General features: G+C 39.3%; 1 protein-coding gene across 1 annotated transcript in view; it reads right to left on the bottom strand.

Moving 5' to 3' along the window:
* GDPD4 (glycerophosphodiester phosphodiesterase domain containing 4) overlaps positions 1–18,572 on the bottom strand; it is a 145,394-nt gene that overhangs the window by 105,187 nt on the left and 21,635 nt on the right. Inside the window, exon 8 of the mRNA XM_006865016.1 lies at positions 12,983–13,133. Coding sequence (XP_006865078.1) covers positions 12,983–13,133 — 151 coding nt within the window. The remainder of the gene's footprint in view (positions 1–12,982; positions 13,134–18,572) is intronic.

The raw sequence follows: 18,572 nt of genomic DNA, 5'->3' as shown, positions 1-18,572 counted from the left end.
AAGTAGAAATTGAAGGGAAATTCCTCAACATAATTAAGAGCATATACACAAAACCAACAGCCTGCATTACTCTCAAAGAAGAGAAAATGAAAGCCTTCCCTCTATGAACAGGAACCAGACAAGGATGCTCTTTGTCACCACTCCTATTCAATATTGTGCTGGAAGCTTAACAAGAGCTATACAGCAAGACAGGGAAATTAAAGGCATCCAAATTAGCAAAGAGGAAGTAAAACTCTCTCTATTTGCAGATGATATGATTCTATATATGAAAAACCTCAAAGATTCAGTAAAAAAGCTACTAGACGTCACTGGAAGATTCAGCAAGGGGCAGGATCTAAGACCAACATACAAAAATCAGTTGGATTCCGCTATATCAATAATGACAGCACTGAAAAGGACATTAGACAAGCAATACCATTTACAATCGCTGCCCAAAGGATGAAATATCTAGGAATAAATATAACCAGAGAAACAAAGGACCTATTCAAAGAAAACTACAAAATGCTACTACAAGAAACCAAAAGAGACCTACAAAAATGGAAGAATGTACCATGCTCCTGGATAGAAAGATTTAACATTGTGAAACATCAGAACTCCCCAAAGCAATTTACACATATAATGCAATCCCAATCCAGATTCCAACGACATTCTTCAAAGAGATAGAAAAAAACAATTACAAACTTTATATGGAAAGGAGAGAGACCCAGGATAAGCAAAGCACTGCTTAAGAAGAAGAATAGGGTTGGAAACCTCTCAATCTCTGATTTCAAAATTTATTGCACGGCTACAGTGGTCAAAACAGCTTGGTACTGGCACAATGAAAGTTACATTGATCAATGCAGCAAATACCTTTTTTAATGAACATAAAAGGGAACTATACATATGGACCCCACCAGAGAGAATACACAGAAGTTAAATTGACTACATTTGTGGGAAGAGACAGTACAAAAGCTCAATATGATAAGCCAAAACAAGGCTAGGGGCAGAGAGCAGAACAGACCAATAATTGCTCTTATGCAAGTTCAGGATGAAGCTGAAGAAAATTTAAACAACTCCATCGCAGCAGATTGATAGATTTTTTGGCAGGAAACACAATTCCACAGCCTGAGGTTGAGCTATTCCATACCCTAACTTTCTGGAAACTTTCACCATTTCTACACATGGATGAAGCATGGGATCTGACTACTGAAGTGATTTTGAGTGATACAGCATGAAGGCTGTAAAGCTAAGATGGCAGATCAGGTAGACATGAAGTGAGGAGCTCCATCACCAACAACACAGAATACTGGACCAAGCAGGATCAGGGGATGGTGCTAGAACTCTGAACCACATATAAATGAATATTCAGAAAATTGGAAAGCTTACAGCTAAGAGAATTTGTAGGAGAATCAAGAAAATCCATTGCTTTCTAATTCAAGACGCTCAGCTACTCCCAGACCCACCATCTTGGGAGAGACCAAGTAAGGTAAGGATCAAAACAGCCATGAACGCCTGACAGAACCACAGAGATACAGGTGTGGACATTCTTTTTTTGGTATCTGTTCATTGGTCTCTATCTGTGCACCTCCATTCTGGTGACTAGAGGGGAATGCCTGAGCGAATGGATACCCCACCTCCACCCGTGGAGGGTTCTACTTACACATGCACACATAGTACCTCGAAAATTAAAGTGACTGTTTCCACTTAACACCAAATGGCCATCACTCGTCTGTCATTTTGTCGTACTGTGGTGGCTTGTGAGTTGCTGTGATTCTGAAAGCTATGCCACTGGTATTTTAAATATCAGCAGGGTCACCTGTGGTGGACAGGTTTCAGATGAGCTTCCAGACGAAGACACACTAGGAAGAAAGAGTGACGAACTACTTCCGAATATTTAGTCACTGAAAATCTTATGAATAGCAGAGAAACACTGTCAGATATAGTGCCGGAAAATGAGCTCCTGAGGTTGGAAAGCACTCAAAATGCGACTGGAGAAGAGCTGCCTCCTCAAAGTAGAGTTGACCATGAAAATGCGAATGGAGTAAAGCTCATGGTTGAAAAGCCCATGGGACCTTCATTTGCTTATGGGGCACAATTCAAAATAAAGAGAAACAGCTGTAAACATCCACTGAAAATTGGAACATGGAATGTATGAAGTATGAATTGCGGAAAATTGGAAGTTGTCAAAAATGAAATGGAACACATAAACATTGATATCTTAGGCATTAGTGAGCTGACACGGACTGGTATTGGCCATTTTAAATCTGACAACCATATGGTTTACTATGCCGGGAATGACAAATTGAAGAGGAATGGCGTTGCATTCATTGTCAAAAAGAACATATCCAGATCAGTCATGAAGTACAATACTGTCTATGATATCCATGCGCTTACAGGGAAGCCCAAGGAGCTCTGGTAGCGTAGTGGTTACAAATTGGGCTGTGAACATCAAGGCCAGCAGTTCAAAACTACCAGCTGTTTCGCAGAAGAAAGATGAGGCTTTCTGCTCCTGTAAAGATTTATAGCCTCGGAAACCCTGTGCAGGGTTGCTATGAGTCGGAACCGACTGCACAGCACATAACCACTACCACCACAGGGAAGCCCAGATACCACTATTATTCAAATTTATGCACCAACCACTAAAGCCAATGAGGATGAAATAGAAGAATTCTACCAACTTCTTCAATCTGAAATTGATCTAACATGCAATCAAGATGTATTGATCATTACTGGTGATTGGAATGCAAAGGCTGGGAGCAAAGAGGAAGGATGGCACTGGTGATAGAAATGATGCTGGAGAACACATGACAGAATTCGGCAAAACCAAAGATTTGTTCATTTCAAATACCTTCCTTAGACAGCATAAGAAACAACTATACACATGGACCTCACCAGATGGAATACAAAGATCAAACTGACTATATCTACGGAAAGAGACAATGGAAAAACTCCATATCATCCATGAAAACAAAGCCAAGGGCAGACTGTGGAACAGACCATCAATTACTCATATGCAAATTCAAATTGAAGCTGAAGAAAATGAAAACAAGTCCACAAGAGCTAAAATATGACCTTGAATATATCCCACCTGAATTTAGAGATCATCTGAAGAACAGATTTGATATATTAAACACTAAAGACTGAAGACCAGAAGAGTTGTGGGATGACATCAAGAACTTCATACATGAAGAAAGCAAAAAGTCATAGAGAAGACAAGAAAGAAGGAAAAGGTCAAAATGGATGTCAGAAGAGACACTGAAACTTGCTCTCCAGCCTAGAGATGCTAAAGCAGATGGAAGAAATGAGGAGGTCCAAGAGCTGAACAGCAATTTTCAAAAATCAGCTTGAGAAGATACAGCCAAACATTACAACAAAATGTGCTAAGATCTGGAATCAGAAAACCAAAAAGGAAGAACACGCTCAGCATTTCTCAAGCTGGGGGAACTGAAGAAAAAATTCAAGCCTCAACTTTCATTATTGAAAGATTCTTTGGGCAAATTATTGAATGACGAAGAAAGCATCAAGAGAAGATGGAAGGAATACACAGAGTCACTCTACCAAAAGGAAATCATTAATATTCAACCATTTCAAGAGGTAACATATGATCAAGAGCCAATGATACTAAAGAAGGAAGTCCAAGGTGCATTGAAGGAATTGGCAAAGAACAAGGCACCAGGAATTGATGATATAAACACTGAAATCTTTCCAAAAAGTGAGGCGGCACAGGAGGCACTCATTCATCTCTGCCAAGAAGTCTGGAAGACAACTATCTGGCCAACTGATTGGAAGAGATCTGTATTTGTGCCCATTCCAAAGATAGGTGACCCAATGAATGCGAAAATCATCAGACAATTTCTTTGATATTCCATGCAACTAAAGTTTTATTAAAGGTAATACAGAAATAGCATTGACAAAGAACTTCCAGATGTTCAAGCCAGATTCAGAAGAGGCCATGGAACGAGGGATATCATTGCTGATGTCTGATGGATCTTGGCTGAAAGCAGAAAATATCAGAAAGTTGTTTACCTGTGCTTTATTGAATACGCAAAGGCTTTCGACTGTATGGATCATGACAAGCTATGGACAACATAGCAAAGTATGAGTATTTCGGAACACTTAACTGTGCTCATGGGGAATCTGTATCTAGACCAAGCAGCAGTTGTTTCACAGAACATGGGAACACTGAATGGTTTAAAACTAAGAAAGGTGTGCGACAAGGTTGTATTCTTTCACCATACTTATTCAACATGTATGCTGAGCAAATAATCTGAGAAGCTGGGTACTAAGAAGAAAAACGTGGCATCAGGATTGGAGGAAGACTCATTAACAACCTGCAATGTGCAGATGATACAACCCTGCATGCTGAAAGTGAAGAGGACTTAAAACATTTACTGATGAAGATCAAAGAGCACGATCTTCAGTATGGATTACATCTCAATGTAAAGAAAACAAAATCCTAACCACTGAACCAATAAACAACATTCTTATCAACGGAGAAAAGATTGAAGTTGTCAAGGACTTCATTCTTCTTGGATCAACTATCAACAGTCATGGAAGCAGCAGTCAAGAAATTAAATGACGTATTGCATTAGGCAAATCTGCTGCACAAGACCTTTTTAAAGTGTTGCTGAAGAGCAAAGATGTCAGCTTGAGGACTAAGGTGCATCTGACCCAAGCCACGGTATTTTCAATAACCTTATATGCATGCAACTGTTGAAGAATTGATGCTTTTGAGTTATGGTGTTGGAGGAGAATATTGAAAGTGCCATGGGCTGCCAAAAGAACCAATAGATCTGTTTTGGAAGAAGTGCAGCCAGAGTGCTCCTTGGAGGCCAAGATGGCCAAACTTCGTCTCTCATACTTCGGACATATTGTCAGGAGGGACCAGTCGCTGGAGAAGGATATCACATTCTGTAAGGTGGAGGGTCAGAGAAAAAGAGGAAGACCCCCAACGAGATGGACTGGCCAAATGGCAGCATCGATGGACTCAAGTGTGGCAACAGTAGTGAGGTTGGCCCAGGATTGGGCACTGTTTCGTTCTGGTGTGCATAAGGTCACTATGGGTTGGTACTGACTCAATGGCACCTAACAACAACAACATGGTGGTGGTGGTTATTTTCTGTAGAGTCGGTTCCTACTCATAGTGTCCCGGTATAGGGTTTCCAAGGCTATAAATCTTCACAGGGCAGAAAGCCTCATTTTTCTCCTATGGAGCAGTTGGTAGATTCAAACTACTGATCCTGCAGTTAGCAGCTCAGCTTGTAATCCACTAGGCTACCAGAACTCTTGTATATATTGAATACATACTACCTTAAATTAGAGTCCCTCTCAAGGACAGATTTGATTAATTAGACACTAATGACCAAAGACCAGAAAAGTTGAAGTATGACATCAAGATCATCATACAGGAAGAAAGCAAAAGTTTATTTAAAAGACAAGAAAGGCAGACTAAATGGATGTCAGAAGCAAAATTAAAACTTTCTCTTGAGCATATTTTTGTGGTTGAGTGCCATTGAGTCAGTTCCTACCCATATCGACCCTGTATAGGGTTTCCAAGGAGCGGCTGGTAAGCTTGAACCACTATCATTATGGTTCAAATCGACTTTGCAGTCCAGCACATTAACCCACAGTACCACACCAGGACTATTCTCTCTCTCTCTCTCTTTTTCAAAGTAACTAGGAAACCCTTTTATTTGATCTGTGGAAACTGATTGGAAGAAGACTGCTTGGAAGATATCATGCATATTACATAGTTATCAAGTATCGGAATATAGATACTAAGTTACCAAAATATTTTTTTCTAAGAATAAGTACACTTCACTGTAACCTGTGAGAGGCACAGTCTGATAACTAATCTGTTTTTACAGGTTTCATAAGTGTTCTGCCTTTAATAGGATGCAGTTTACCACTTTTATATTCCTTGCTTTAGTGAAACATATTTGCACATTCATTTTCTCACAGGTTCTGGCTTTCACAGGTTTTACTGTATTACAGAGAGGAAAGAATATGAAAAAGTAAACTTCTTTTGCCATTCTTAGGGAATACTCAATGATTTTACCACCATATCCTCAATAAGATATTAAGGATTTTCATATTGCTGTGAAGAACATAATGTGCTATAATAATCAAAGGTGGCATGTTTCTTCTTTAAAGCAGTAAATGGTAAAATCGCTTCAGATGGTATCATGGGAAATAACTGAAAATAAAGTCTCTAGTTTTCAAATATATATTATAGTTATTTATTTTTTAAATGTAATGAAAAGAATCTCTTTTTTATGTTACTGTTGGATTTCAAAGATTATTTTTTAACTTGTGTGGTTTTTTTTTTTTTTTACGTTTTGTGAATTGAGTGATAGTTTACATGGGAGAACATCAGTTTTGCACTAATCCTATTGTATTTCATTTCATTGCAATGATTACAATCCCTTCCATGCATCATCATTCAACAATATTTGCTTCTATTCCCTCTGTTTTTTTGTTCTTTTGTGTGTGTGTGTGTGTGTGTGGGGGGGGGAATTTATGTACACATAAACATTCAGAAATACATAATCATTTAAACAACCAAAGGGCATATTCTGCAAGCCTGCCTCCTGGCCACCAGCAAGCCTACCTCCTGGCCACCAGCACACTGCCTTTCTCTTTCCATGAATCTATAGTCCTCGGCTGCTCTCTCTCTCCATGTCATCATCTCTGCCTCCATCTCTGGCTTTGCTACTTCTTTGGATAAGGTCCCACATTCCACTTGTGCTCTTCTCCTTTCATGGTCCTAGGGTCCTCTGTTCCTGGAATGCAAGATTAACTACTCCCACCTTTTGTGTTACAAAATTTCTACCTTTGCAGTTGTGACAGTCGCAATTAGTCATGATAACAATTACTCACTATTGAATCTTATCCCCATCTCCTTTCACCAGACTGGTCTAGAGAAGATGAAAACTATTCAGTGGGGATTCTACCTTCCCCTGCACACTCTAAAACTAAAATCCCCTTGGAAACTTGGAAACCAGACACTTCATGCCTTCATAGTCACCCACTCTCATTTTAGGTAGCCAATGTCTAAGTTGCCCTTCCCTATCAACTTTGTATACAGAGTGGATAAGACTGATCCTTGAGGTGAAGACATTTTCCCTCTCAATTGGTCTTTTGAGCTACTATATCAGTAAGTATAGGTAAAGTTCATTAAATAGTAGCTATTTACACTTGTTTCCTTTATCAAACTTCTGTATCTTCCTCTAGTAAAGTTCTGATCATCAAGCCATTGAGGCTAGGTCAAATGGGTACTACCTGCAAGTTTGGGTGTTCCTGTGCATCTCATCTCACTTCATATCAGCTAGACACTTCATTCTCAACTCCAGCCCTCCATGGCTAGGTCTTTGTCCATGGGCTCAGGAGTTCCCAGGTCTCACCACACTTCAGACTAGCCAGCCGTTCCTCTTCTCTCTCTCATCTTCAGGTCGACAGGCGTCTATAGAAAGTGGTTGAACTCAGCCCATATCTTCATTGCTGCCTTTCCCCCACTTCCACTCACTGGTACACCAATGTGATCACTAGCAAGCTTACATGCCTGTTCGTGTGTTCCCTTTGAGTTTCAGTCTTGGAGGAGAGGACTATTCTCTTGAGCATAGAGAAGCTAAAGTGAATGGAAGAAATAAGAAAGTAAAAGAGCTGAAAAGAGCATTTCAAAGGACAGCTTGAGAACACAAAGTCAAGTATTATAATGAAATGTGTAAAAATGTAGAGTTAGAAAACAAAAAGGAAGAATATACTCAGCATTTCTCAAGCAGAAAGAATTGAAGAAAAAATTCAAGCCTCAACTTGCAATACTGAAAAACTCTTTGGGCAAAATATTGAAGGATACAAAAAGCATCAAAAGAGGACAGAAGGAATTCACAGAGTCACTGTACCAAAAAGAATAAAACAATGTTCAACCATTTCAAGAGGCAACATGTAATCAAGAAGTGATGGTACTTAAGGAAGAAGTTCAAGACACTGATGAAAAACAAGGGTCCAGCGATTGAGGGAATGTAAATTGAAATCTTTCAACAAGCTGATACAGCACTGGAGGCACTCAATCACCTATGACAGGAAATTTGGAAGACAGCTACCTGGCCAATCGATTGGATGAGATCCTTTTTTGTGCCCATACCAAAGGAATGCAGAAATCATCAAACAATATCATTAACATCACATGCAAGCAAAATTTTGCTGAAGATACTTTAAAAAATGGTTGCAATAGTACATTGACAAGGAACTGCCAGAAAATAAGCCAGATTCAGAAGAAGACATGGAAATAGATATACCACTGCTAATGTCAGATGGATCTTAGTTGAAAGCAGAATACCAGAAGGATGTTTACTTGTGTTTTATTGAATATGCAAAGGCTTTAACTGTGTGGATTATGGGAAACTATGAATAACATTGTAAAAAACCAGGTATTCCAGAACACTTAATTGTGCTAAACAGGAACCTGTACATAGACCAAGAGGCAAATGTTAGAACAAGAGGATGCTGGTTTAAAATCAGAAAAAGTGTGTACCAGGTTTGTGTCCTTTCACCATATTTATTCACCCTGTATGCTAAGCAAATAATCTGAGAAGCTGTATTATATAAAGAAGATTGTGGCATAAAGATTGGAAGACTCATTAACAACACGCAATATATAGATGCCACAACCTTGTTTGCTGGAAGCAAAGAGGACTTATAATACTTACTGATGAAGATCAAAGACTATATAGCCTTCCATATGGATTGCACCTCTGTGTAAATAAAACAAAAATCCACACAACTGGACCAATAAATAACATCATGATAAATGGAGAAAAGATTGAAGTTGTTAGGATTTAAATTTTGCTTGGATCCACAATCAATACTCTGTCAAGAATTCAAATGACATACTGTATTAGGTAAATCTGCTGCAAAAGATCTCTTTAAAGTGATACCAGTTTGAGGTGATTGAAAATGCCATGGCTTGGGTCAGACACACCTTAGTGCTTAAACCGACTTCTTTGCTCTTCAACACTCTAAAGAGGTCTTGTGCAATAGATTTGCCTAATTCCTGACCCAAGTCATGGTATTTTCAATTACCCATATGTACATGAAGGTGGACAATGAATAAGGCAGACCATAGAAGGACTGATGCATTTGAATTATGCTGCTGGTGAAGAATAATAAAAGTACCCTGAACAGCCAGAAGAACAAACAGATCCGTCTTGGAAGAAGTACAGCCAGAATGCTCCTTAGAGGCCAGAATTATTATGAGACTTTGTTTTTCATATTTCGGACACAGTATCAGGAGGGACCATTCCCTAGAGAACATCATATTTGGCAAAGTGAAGAATCAGCAAAAAAAAAAAAAAAAAGAATCCCCTAAAAAGATGGACCAGCCTTAAACACAACAATAATTTTGAGGATGAAGTAGAACCAGAAAGTGTTTCTTTCTGTTGTGCATAGAGCCACACTATTAGAATCAGCTGGACTGCACCTAACAACAACTAACAATGACTAGTCAGCTGATGTTTAACAAAGGGTCAAAATACATTAAATAGGGAAGAGATAGCCTCTTCAACAACTGACGCTGGTAGTTTGCAGAAAAGTGAAGCAAGCCCCATATCTCACATAATATAAAAAATAACCACAATGTTGATTTAAGACCTAAATGCCAAACATAGAACTGTAAAAGATCATCAATGAAAACAGAGGGACCAGCCTGGAACAGCTAGAGTGACAGAAGACACATCTTCAAAGAAAAGCCACCAGGAAAAACCCAAAACAAAAATGGATGGCTACTATGTAACCATACTAAGTATGACTGGCTCTACAAGAATAAGCAAGCTTTTCACTGGGAAGCCATCAAGGCAAGCAATCAAGTTCCCTCAGGACAAACCCCCCTCTAAGACTGAAACTCAAAGGGAACACATGAGCAGGCATGTAAGCTAGCTGATGACCACATTGGTCTATTGGTGAGTAGAAGAGTAGGTAGCAATGAAGAAATGGGCTGAGTTTGACCACATTCCATGGACTCCCATTGACCTGGAGATGAGAGAGAGAAGAGGAAGGGATGATTGTTCCAAAGTGTGGTGAGACCTGGGGACACCTGAGCCCATGGACAAGGACATAGCCACAGAGGGCTATAGCTGAGAGCAAAGCATCCAGCTGATATGAAGTGAGGGGAAAGGCACAAGAACACCGAAACTTGCAGACAGTACCCATTTGACCTAGCCTCGATGGCTTGATGATCAGAAATGGACTAGAGGAAGATTTTTTTAAAAGTTTTGATAAAGGAAACGAGGGTAAATTGCTACAATTTGATGAACTTGACCTATACTCATGGAGGTAGTAGCTCTAAATACCAACAGAGAGGGAAGGAATCTTCCCATCAAGTATCAATGCTATCCCCTTTGTACACAGGGTAGATAGGGACGGGCAACTTAGACACTGGCTACCTAAAATGAGGGGGCAATAAAGGCACGAAGTGACTGGCTTACAAGGTTTCATGATGGAGTTTAGTTTAAGAGTGTGTGAGGGAAGATAGAGTCCTCACTGAATAGTTTTCATCTTGTCTAGATGGTGCTGGTAAAAAGAGATGGGGTTAAGATTCTTATGATTCAATAGTGAATAATTGTTATCATGACTAATTGCGACTGTCACTATTGTAAAGGTAGAAGTTTTGTAACAAACCAGGGGAGTAGTTAATCTTACAGTCCAGAAACAAAGGACCCTAGGACCATCAAGGGAGAAGAGCACAAGCGCAAGGTGGGACCTTATCCAGAGATGCAGAGGTACCATAGCTGGTGGCAGAGATGGGGACATGGAGAAGGGGAGCAGCTCAGGACTCTAGAATTATGGGAAAAGAGGGACTGAGAGCCGGAAGCCAGGAGGCAGACTTGAAGAAATGTGCCCCTAGGTGGTGTAAATTATTATATATGCCTGAGTATTTTTTTTTTTTTAAAGAGTTAAATGAATAGAGAGAAATACTGTTAACTGATGGTACATGGAAGGGATTATAATCATTGTAATGAAAAAAGGTATATGATTTGTTTAATGTAAAACTGATATTATATCTATCCTGTAAACTTTCAATTCACAATAAAAACATTAAATAAAAACGAAACAGAGTGACAATCTTAGGAGTTCTGATATATGGCATAAATATAGTATCAAACATAAGTGAAAACACACCATCAGTAAAAGACGAACTAGATGAGTGGGACATCCTAAAACTTAAACACTATGTACATCAAAAGATTTCACCAAAACAATAAAAAGAAAACTCACAGACTGGGGAAAAAAATTTTGACAATGACATATCAGACACTATGCTTTGTGAAATTAGTATATCAGAAAAGGACAAATATGGTATGAAATCACTATTGTTAAAAAAAAATTTTTAAATTAAAAGAAACCCCAACCAACTCAAGAGAAGGTTTTAATGCTAAAAGAAATTTTCTTTGATGGTTATCAGGTATAGTAGGAAATGGAGAGTAATTCATTGGCTAGAGAGTAGACATGTATTAACTTGGGTGACAGAGAAAGCAATATATAAGAGAGAGGTTGACAGAAGAATGATGAAGACAGGGGACAACACAGGGAAGAGTACAAGAGTTTAAGAGAATATAATCACCCTTCAAAATGTTTTACCTCCCTCTCCCTTACACACATACACACCACATCCCCTTTTGTTCCAGTATACTATAATTTCTGAAACACACTACTATCAATTGCCTTGAATTCCTTTCATAATAATCTTTCCTCAAAATAAATGACATCTCTGCATGAAGTATTCTCATGTTGTTGCTGTTGTCAGGTGCCATCGAGTCGTAACCGACTTATAGCGACCCCATGCACAACAGAACAAAACAATGTCCAACCTCACTACCGCTGCCACACTTGACGCCATCAATGATGCCACCTGCTGACCCTCCATCTTACCCAGCATGACATCCTTCTCTAGCGACTGTTCCCTCCTGACAATATGTCCAAAGTATGAGAGACGAAGTTTAGCCATCTTGGCCTCCAAGGAGCATTCTGGCTGCACTTCTTCCAAAACAGATCTATTGGTTCTTTTGGCAGTCCATAGCACTTTTAGTATTCTCCTCCAACACCGCAATTCAAAGGCATCAATTCTTTTACGATCTTCCTTATTCAATGTCCAGCTTTCGCATCCATATAAGGCTATTCTCATGTAGAACCATTCATTTTTGCCTCAAAATTACACATCATGCAGCACTTGATTTAAATTTAATCACTCCATTGCAGTCCAGTGAATTATTTCATATGGCTTTTCTGCCCACATCCCTTGGAACTCCCACCAAACAACTTTTTCCTGATGGGTCTGGGTAAGAAAAGGGAAGAGAAGATGTTGATAGGAAGGTATGATTCAGCTGTGATTATTAACAAAGTTAATTGTGATTGTAGAAATGTGGAACTCTATCCTGTGCTTAAAGCAGGAGTGGGGATCTCACTACCATCAAGAAGGAAGAGTCAGGAGTGGAGTATGCTCTTTGGACTCTGAGATTGCTGTGAACCTCCTCAGTCCAAGGACAGAAAGATGTGAGAGAGGAACAGCAGCACAGAATCAAGAACCAGAGCATGAGACAGGAGTAGGCTTCCCAGTAGGAGGCTTACTTATGAAAGGGTGCTTCCAAGTACTTAATTGGAGGAGCTAGGGCTTCTGACCCATAAAACTAGAGTTTAGTGAGCTACTCAAAATACCTGAGAAAATGCTATGTACATAGTAGACACACTGTAAACATCTATGAAATGTTTGAATAAAAAGGAATGATATGACATGAGTAAATTTGCATGTATATTTTCCAATTTTCCATTGAAAAGACAAAGGAACAATTTAACTGAGTGAATTACTGAAAGGCCCTCCTGCCAGTGCTAGAACACTGCTACCAAATTGAAACAAAGTTGTGTACACATGCCTATGTCACCAAGAGAACACAAGGAGTTTCAAAGCAGTTTTGTTGAGCTGAGGAATATATCTTACCCATGTTTCTATTACCTTTAAAAACCATTTCCCTACATTCAGAGTTGACAGGAAATCCCATGAGAAAGAGTCACTTCTGTTATAGTAGGCACTGGGCTTCACCTCCCAGATATTAGTTGTTCGTCTCAAGTCATGGTCATGAATGAGGAAAGGCACATTATCGGTACTGCAGACAGAGGGAATAAAAGAGAGAGAAGGGTGGATAAGTTGAACACAACTATCCTGGTAGAGAGGATCTTGGCAAGCTCATTAAGGTCACAAGCCTTACCCGACTCCTTCCTCCTTTGCAAATCTCAGCAAAGGACAAAACACCAGTCATTTATACATTGATATCAATATGCTCCCCTAGGAATCAGTATTTCATTATGATGTTTAGTAACCATACTGGAGATGGTGAAAGAGTAAATTCTCTATTCAGGGGATTTCTAGCATCAGAAAGCAGCCAGTACAGTAATGACCTAGGAGTAATGTGAGTGAAAGTGGGAGCCTTGAAGTCCCCAGGACCATAGGAAGCAGGTATCCACACAATCTGTGTTTCTATGTTTCCCTATCTAGGCACCTGCCCTGGGTATTTCTGGTCCCAGGCTTTTCATATCATATGATATCATTAGACATGTTTCTGGTACTGTTATGTGCTATTTACCTTGGGAAATCTCTGCTTCTATAAAAATATTTATATCTTGCCTTATAATTAATTATCTATGATAAGAACTTATGCAATGGTCATGAGGGAGTAACAGATTTGGCAGTTACAATTTTGTGGTAAACAACTGGAAATATTTTTTTCAGTCAATGGGAGCACAGCACTGTATCTCTGAAATAAAGGAAATAACGAGATAATCCCTACAAATATACAGACTTTCTTCTGGCAAGCAAATATTAGGCTGTGGCAAAGAGAGGTGAAACCTAAAAGACCCCAACTACAAATCCCACTTTGCTTCTTTCACATTTCAGTCATCAGTAATTATCAATTTGTTAATAGTCAGGGTCCTAACCTCAAGGTCAGCAGTTTGAAACTACCAGCTGTTCCACAGGAGAAAGATGAGGCTTTCTGCTCCTGTAAAGATTTACGGCCTCAGAAACCCATACAGGGTCGCTATGGGTTGGAATCAACTTGACGGCATATAACAACAAAATATGATAATTAAAATACCTAGTCATCTTTTCCTTCACAACTTTTGTGAGCCATAGTCAGTTCTGACTCACAGCGAATCTGACAGGCTTTCCAAGAGCAGCTGATGGGCTTGAACCACTGACCTGTGGCTAGTAGTCCAGTGCTTATCCTGTGATAATTAAAACACCAGATCATATTTTCCTTCACCCCTAATAGCATTTAATTTCTGTCTGTGTAAAATAGGTAAACCCATTTTCATTGCCATTTGTATTATAAAGATCAGAATGAATTCAATCCTGCCCCCACCTTTCTACTTCTTCATCCTAATTGAAAGTTGTCCCTGTGACATTCTCTCTCCGGTCAGAGCAATCTACAGCTAGGTCAGTGCTCATAAATTCAAAAGTTACTGTCTGTCCTTCAGAATGTCTAAGTTACTGGTTTGGGGATTCACAGGACACCCCAACATTCTGACCACAGAGTCAGGGGCTGGTTTCCCATTCCTCCTTCAGGTAGTCAGCCTCAACCTCCAGAGTTCACATGATACTCCAACCTTCTGACCAGCTGACTCAGAATGCCCTTTTGGATTTGACAATTTACAAGAGTGATTCACAGAACTCGTGGAGAGTACATCATACTTATATGACTAGAGATTTATTAATCCCAGCACACACACCGCCGCCCCCCCCCCCCAAAAAAAAAGACACAAAGGAAGAGACACAATAGAGCAAGCTCTGGAAGGGCTTCCAATGTGGAGTTTCCATATTCCAAGGGATATGCTATCCTTTTAAGAGTAGATGTTCTCTTCAACCAGGAAGCTCTCTGAACCTCTGTGTTCAGGCTTCTATCAGCCAGTACAGAATTAGAAAGAAAGAAAAAACCAATGAGAAGGACTGACATAGTGGCTGAAACAACGAATTCAAATATGACAAGTGTGAGGATGGCCCAGGACAGGACACTATTTTGTTCCGTTGTACACAGGACTGCTGCTATAAGTCAGACTGTCTCAATGAAACCTAACAACACTGCAGGATCGGCTACATCAGCCTCCTGAAGCAGAGAATAGCAGTGAGATGTCTACTTGTGCTTTATTTATTGACTACACAAAGGCATTCAACTCTGTGAATCATAACAAAATATACATACCACTGAAAAGAATGGGTATTCAAGAACACTTAATTGTATTCATGAGGAACATGTACATAGACCAAGAAGGAATCATTCAAACAGAAGCAGCCATTTGAACAGAACAAGGGGATACTGAATGGTTTAAAATCAGGCAAGATGTGCATCAGAGTTGTATCCTTTCATCATACTTATTCAATTTATATGCTGAGTAAAAAAATCTAAGGAGCTATATTATATGAAGAAGAATGTGGCATCAGGATTGAAGGAATCTTCATTAACATCTTGTGGTATGCAGATGACACAACATTGCTTGCTGAAAGTGAGGAGGATTGAAATACTTATTGATGAAGATCAAAGACTACAATCTTCAGTATGAATTACACATCAATGTAAATAAAATTGCTGAAACTGGACCAATAAATGTTGTTGTTGTTAAGTGCCGTCGAGTCAGTTCTGACCCATAACGACCCTGTATAGGGTTTCCAAGAAGCAGTTGGTGAGCTTGACCCACCTACGTTGCAGTTTCAAACCAACCTTGCAGTTCAGCACATTAACCCATAGTACCATACCAGGACTCCAATAAATAGCATCATGATAAACAGAAAAGATAGAAGCTGTCAAAGACTTCATTTTGTTCAGCATAACCATCAACATCCATAGAAGCAGCAGTTAAGAAATCAAATGACATATTACATTATGCAAATCTGCTTCAAAAGACCTCTTTGAAGTGCTAAAGAGCAAAGATGTCAGTTTGAAGAGTAACGTTTACCTGACCCAAGCCATGATATTTTCAATTGTCTCATATGCATGTGAAAGTTGGATAATGAATAAAGAATATGGGAAAAATACTGAATGATGAATAAAACATCAAAAGAAGATGGCACTGTATGAAAAAGAAATGGTCAATATTCAACCATTTCAAGAGGAAAAATATGATCAAGAACCGATGATACTGAAGGAAGAAGTAAAAGCTTCACTTAAGGCCAATGGTGAAAAACAAGGCTTCAGGAATTTATGAAATACAAATTTAAATGTTTCAACAAACTGATGCAGCGCTGGATGTGCTCACCATCTATGCTAAGAAGTTTGGAAGACAGTTACCTGGCCAACTGGTTGAAAGAATCCTATTGGTGTCCATTCCAAAGAGAGGTGACCCAACAGACTGTGGAAGTCATTGGACAATATCATTAGTATCACATGCAAGTAAAATTTTGCTGAGGATTAATTAAAAAATGGTTTCAACAGGACACTGAGAGAGAACTGCCACAAATCCAAGCTGGATTCAGAAACAGACATGGAACTAGGGATAGCATTGTGGAAGTCAGATGGATTTTGGCTAAGAGGAGAGAATACAAGATGTTTATTTGTGCTTCACTGACTATGCAAAGGATGACTGTGGATCATGACAAACTATGAGTAACAGTAGAAAGAATGGGTATTCCAGAATGCTTAATGGTGCTCTTTGGAAACCTGTTCTTAGACCAAGAGGCAGTTTTCGAATTGGACAAGGGATATTAAATGGCTTAAAATTAGGAAAGGTGTGCACCAGGGCTGTATGCTTTCACCATACTTAAATAGGCTGTATGCTGAGTAAATAATCTGAGAAGATGGATTACATGAAGAATGTGGCATCAGGATTGAAGGAAGATTTATTAACAGTCTACAATATGCAGATGATACAACCTTGCTTGCTGGAAGTGAAAAGGACCTAAAATACTTACTGATAAAGATCAGGGACTGCAGACATCAGTATGGATTTCACTGAAATGTAAAGAAAACAAAAATCCTCACAACTGGACCAACAAATAGTGTAATGGGAAATGGAGAAAAGATCAAAGTTGGCAAAGACTTCATTTTGCTTGTATCTACAATCAACATCTATGGAAGCAGCAGTCAAGAAATCTAATGACACACTGCACTAGGCAAATCTGCTGCAAAATACCTCTTTTAAAAAAATGTTTAAAAGCAAAGATACCACAAGAGGGAGCCTAGATCCAGAGGGCACGGAGGAAGGTGGAATCTCTACTGAGTAGTACCCAGTATGTCTGGCGGGGCTCATGAAAGGAGATGCAAATAAGTCTCTTGTTATACAATAGTGAATAATTGTTATCAGGTCTGATTGTGAGGGTTGGAAATGTAAAGGTAGAAGTTTTGTAGCAAAAGGAGGGGAGTGATTGACTCCTCAATCTAGGAGCGGAGGTCCCTGGGACCATCAAGAGAAAAGAGCGGAGAGCAGGACCCTACCAGAGAAGCAGTAATGTCAGAGATGGAGGCAGACATGATGGCATGGATAAATGGAGTGGCTGGGGACTTTAGACCCAGAGAGGGAGAGGAGCTGTGTGCTGACGACCAGGGGGCAGGCTTGCAGGCTATACCCTCTGGTTGATGATGCATGGAGGGGATTGTAACCATGGCAATGAAATGATATACAATAGGATGAATGTAAAGCTAATGTTCTCCCATGTAAACTACAACAAAATTCACAATAAAACATTTTTAAAAAAAGCAAAGATACCAGCTTGAGAACTAAAGGTGCATCTAACCCCGACCATGGTATTTTCAATTGTCTCATATATATATGAAATTTGAGCAGTGAATAAGGCAAACCATAGAAGAATCAATTAATTCAAATTACTGGGTTAGTGAAGAACATTGAAAGTATCATGAGCTGCCAGAAAAACAAACAAATCTGTCTTAGAAGAAGTACAACCAGAATGCTCCTAAGAAACAAGGTTGGTCAGACTGTTTCTCATACTTCGGACATTTTATCAGGAGGGACCAATCATCGGAGAAGGGCATTATCCTTGGAAAAGTGGCTCATTAATAAAAGTGAGGAAGACCTCAATGACATAGATTGACAGGGTGGCAGCAACAACAGGTTCAAACACAAAAACAAAAGGCAAGATTGGCACAGGACTGGGTAGTGTTTCACCCTGTTGTACATCGGGAAACTGACTTGATGGCAACTCTCAGTAAGTTTCCATAACTGTGCCTCCTTCATGATTATATATATGAACACACATTCAGCACTTGCAAATATGTGTGTAGAAGTACATATGCCTACATAAGCAAATGGATATACTCCTGTATGGCCTCCCACATATATTTAACATGCAAATCTTATGTCTTTACTTACAAATGACTGCTTGTTATTGTTATTCTGTTGCACAACTGTTACAGATTTTACTGTAATTACCCTTTACTCTGCATATTTTGTTGTACTATTTGGCTTTATCTTCTCGAGCTGATCTTTGAAATTTGCTGTTCAGCTCGTGGACCTCCTCATTTCTTCCATTTGCTTTAGCATCTCTACACTGGAGAGCAAGTTTCAGTGTCTCTTCTGACATCCATTTTGACCTTTTCCTT

This window comes from Chrysochloris asiatica, unplaced genomic scaffold, assembly GCF_000296735.1.
Source record: "Chrysochloris asiatica unplaced genomic scaffold, ChrAsi1.0 scaffold00074, whole genome shotgun sequence".
Lineage (NCBI taxonomy): Eukaryota > Metazoa > Chordata > Mammalia > Afrosoricida > Chrysochloridae > Chrysochloris > Chrysochloris asiatica.
The sequence above is the reverse complement of the archived record's forward strand: the minus strand, read 5'-3'. Positions and strand labels throughout refer to the sequence as shown.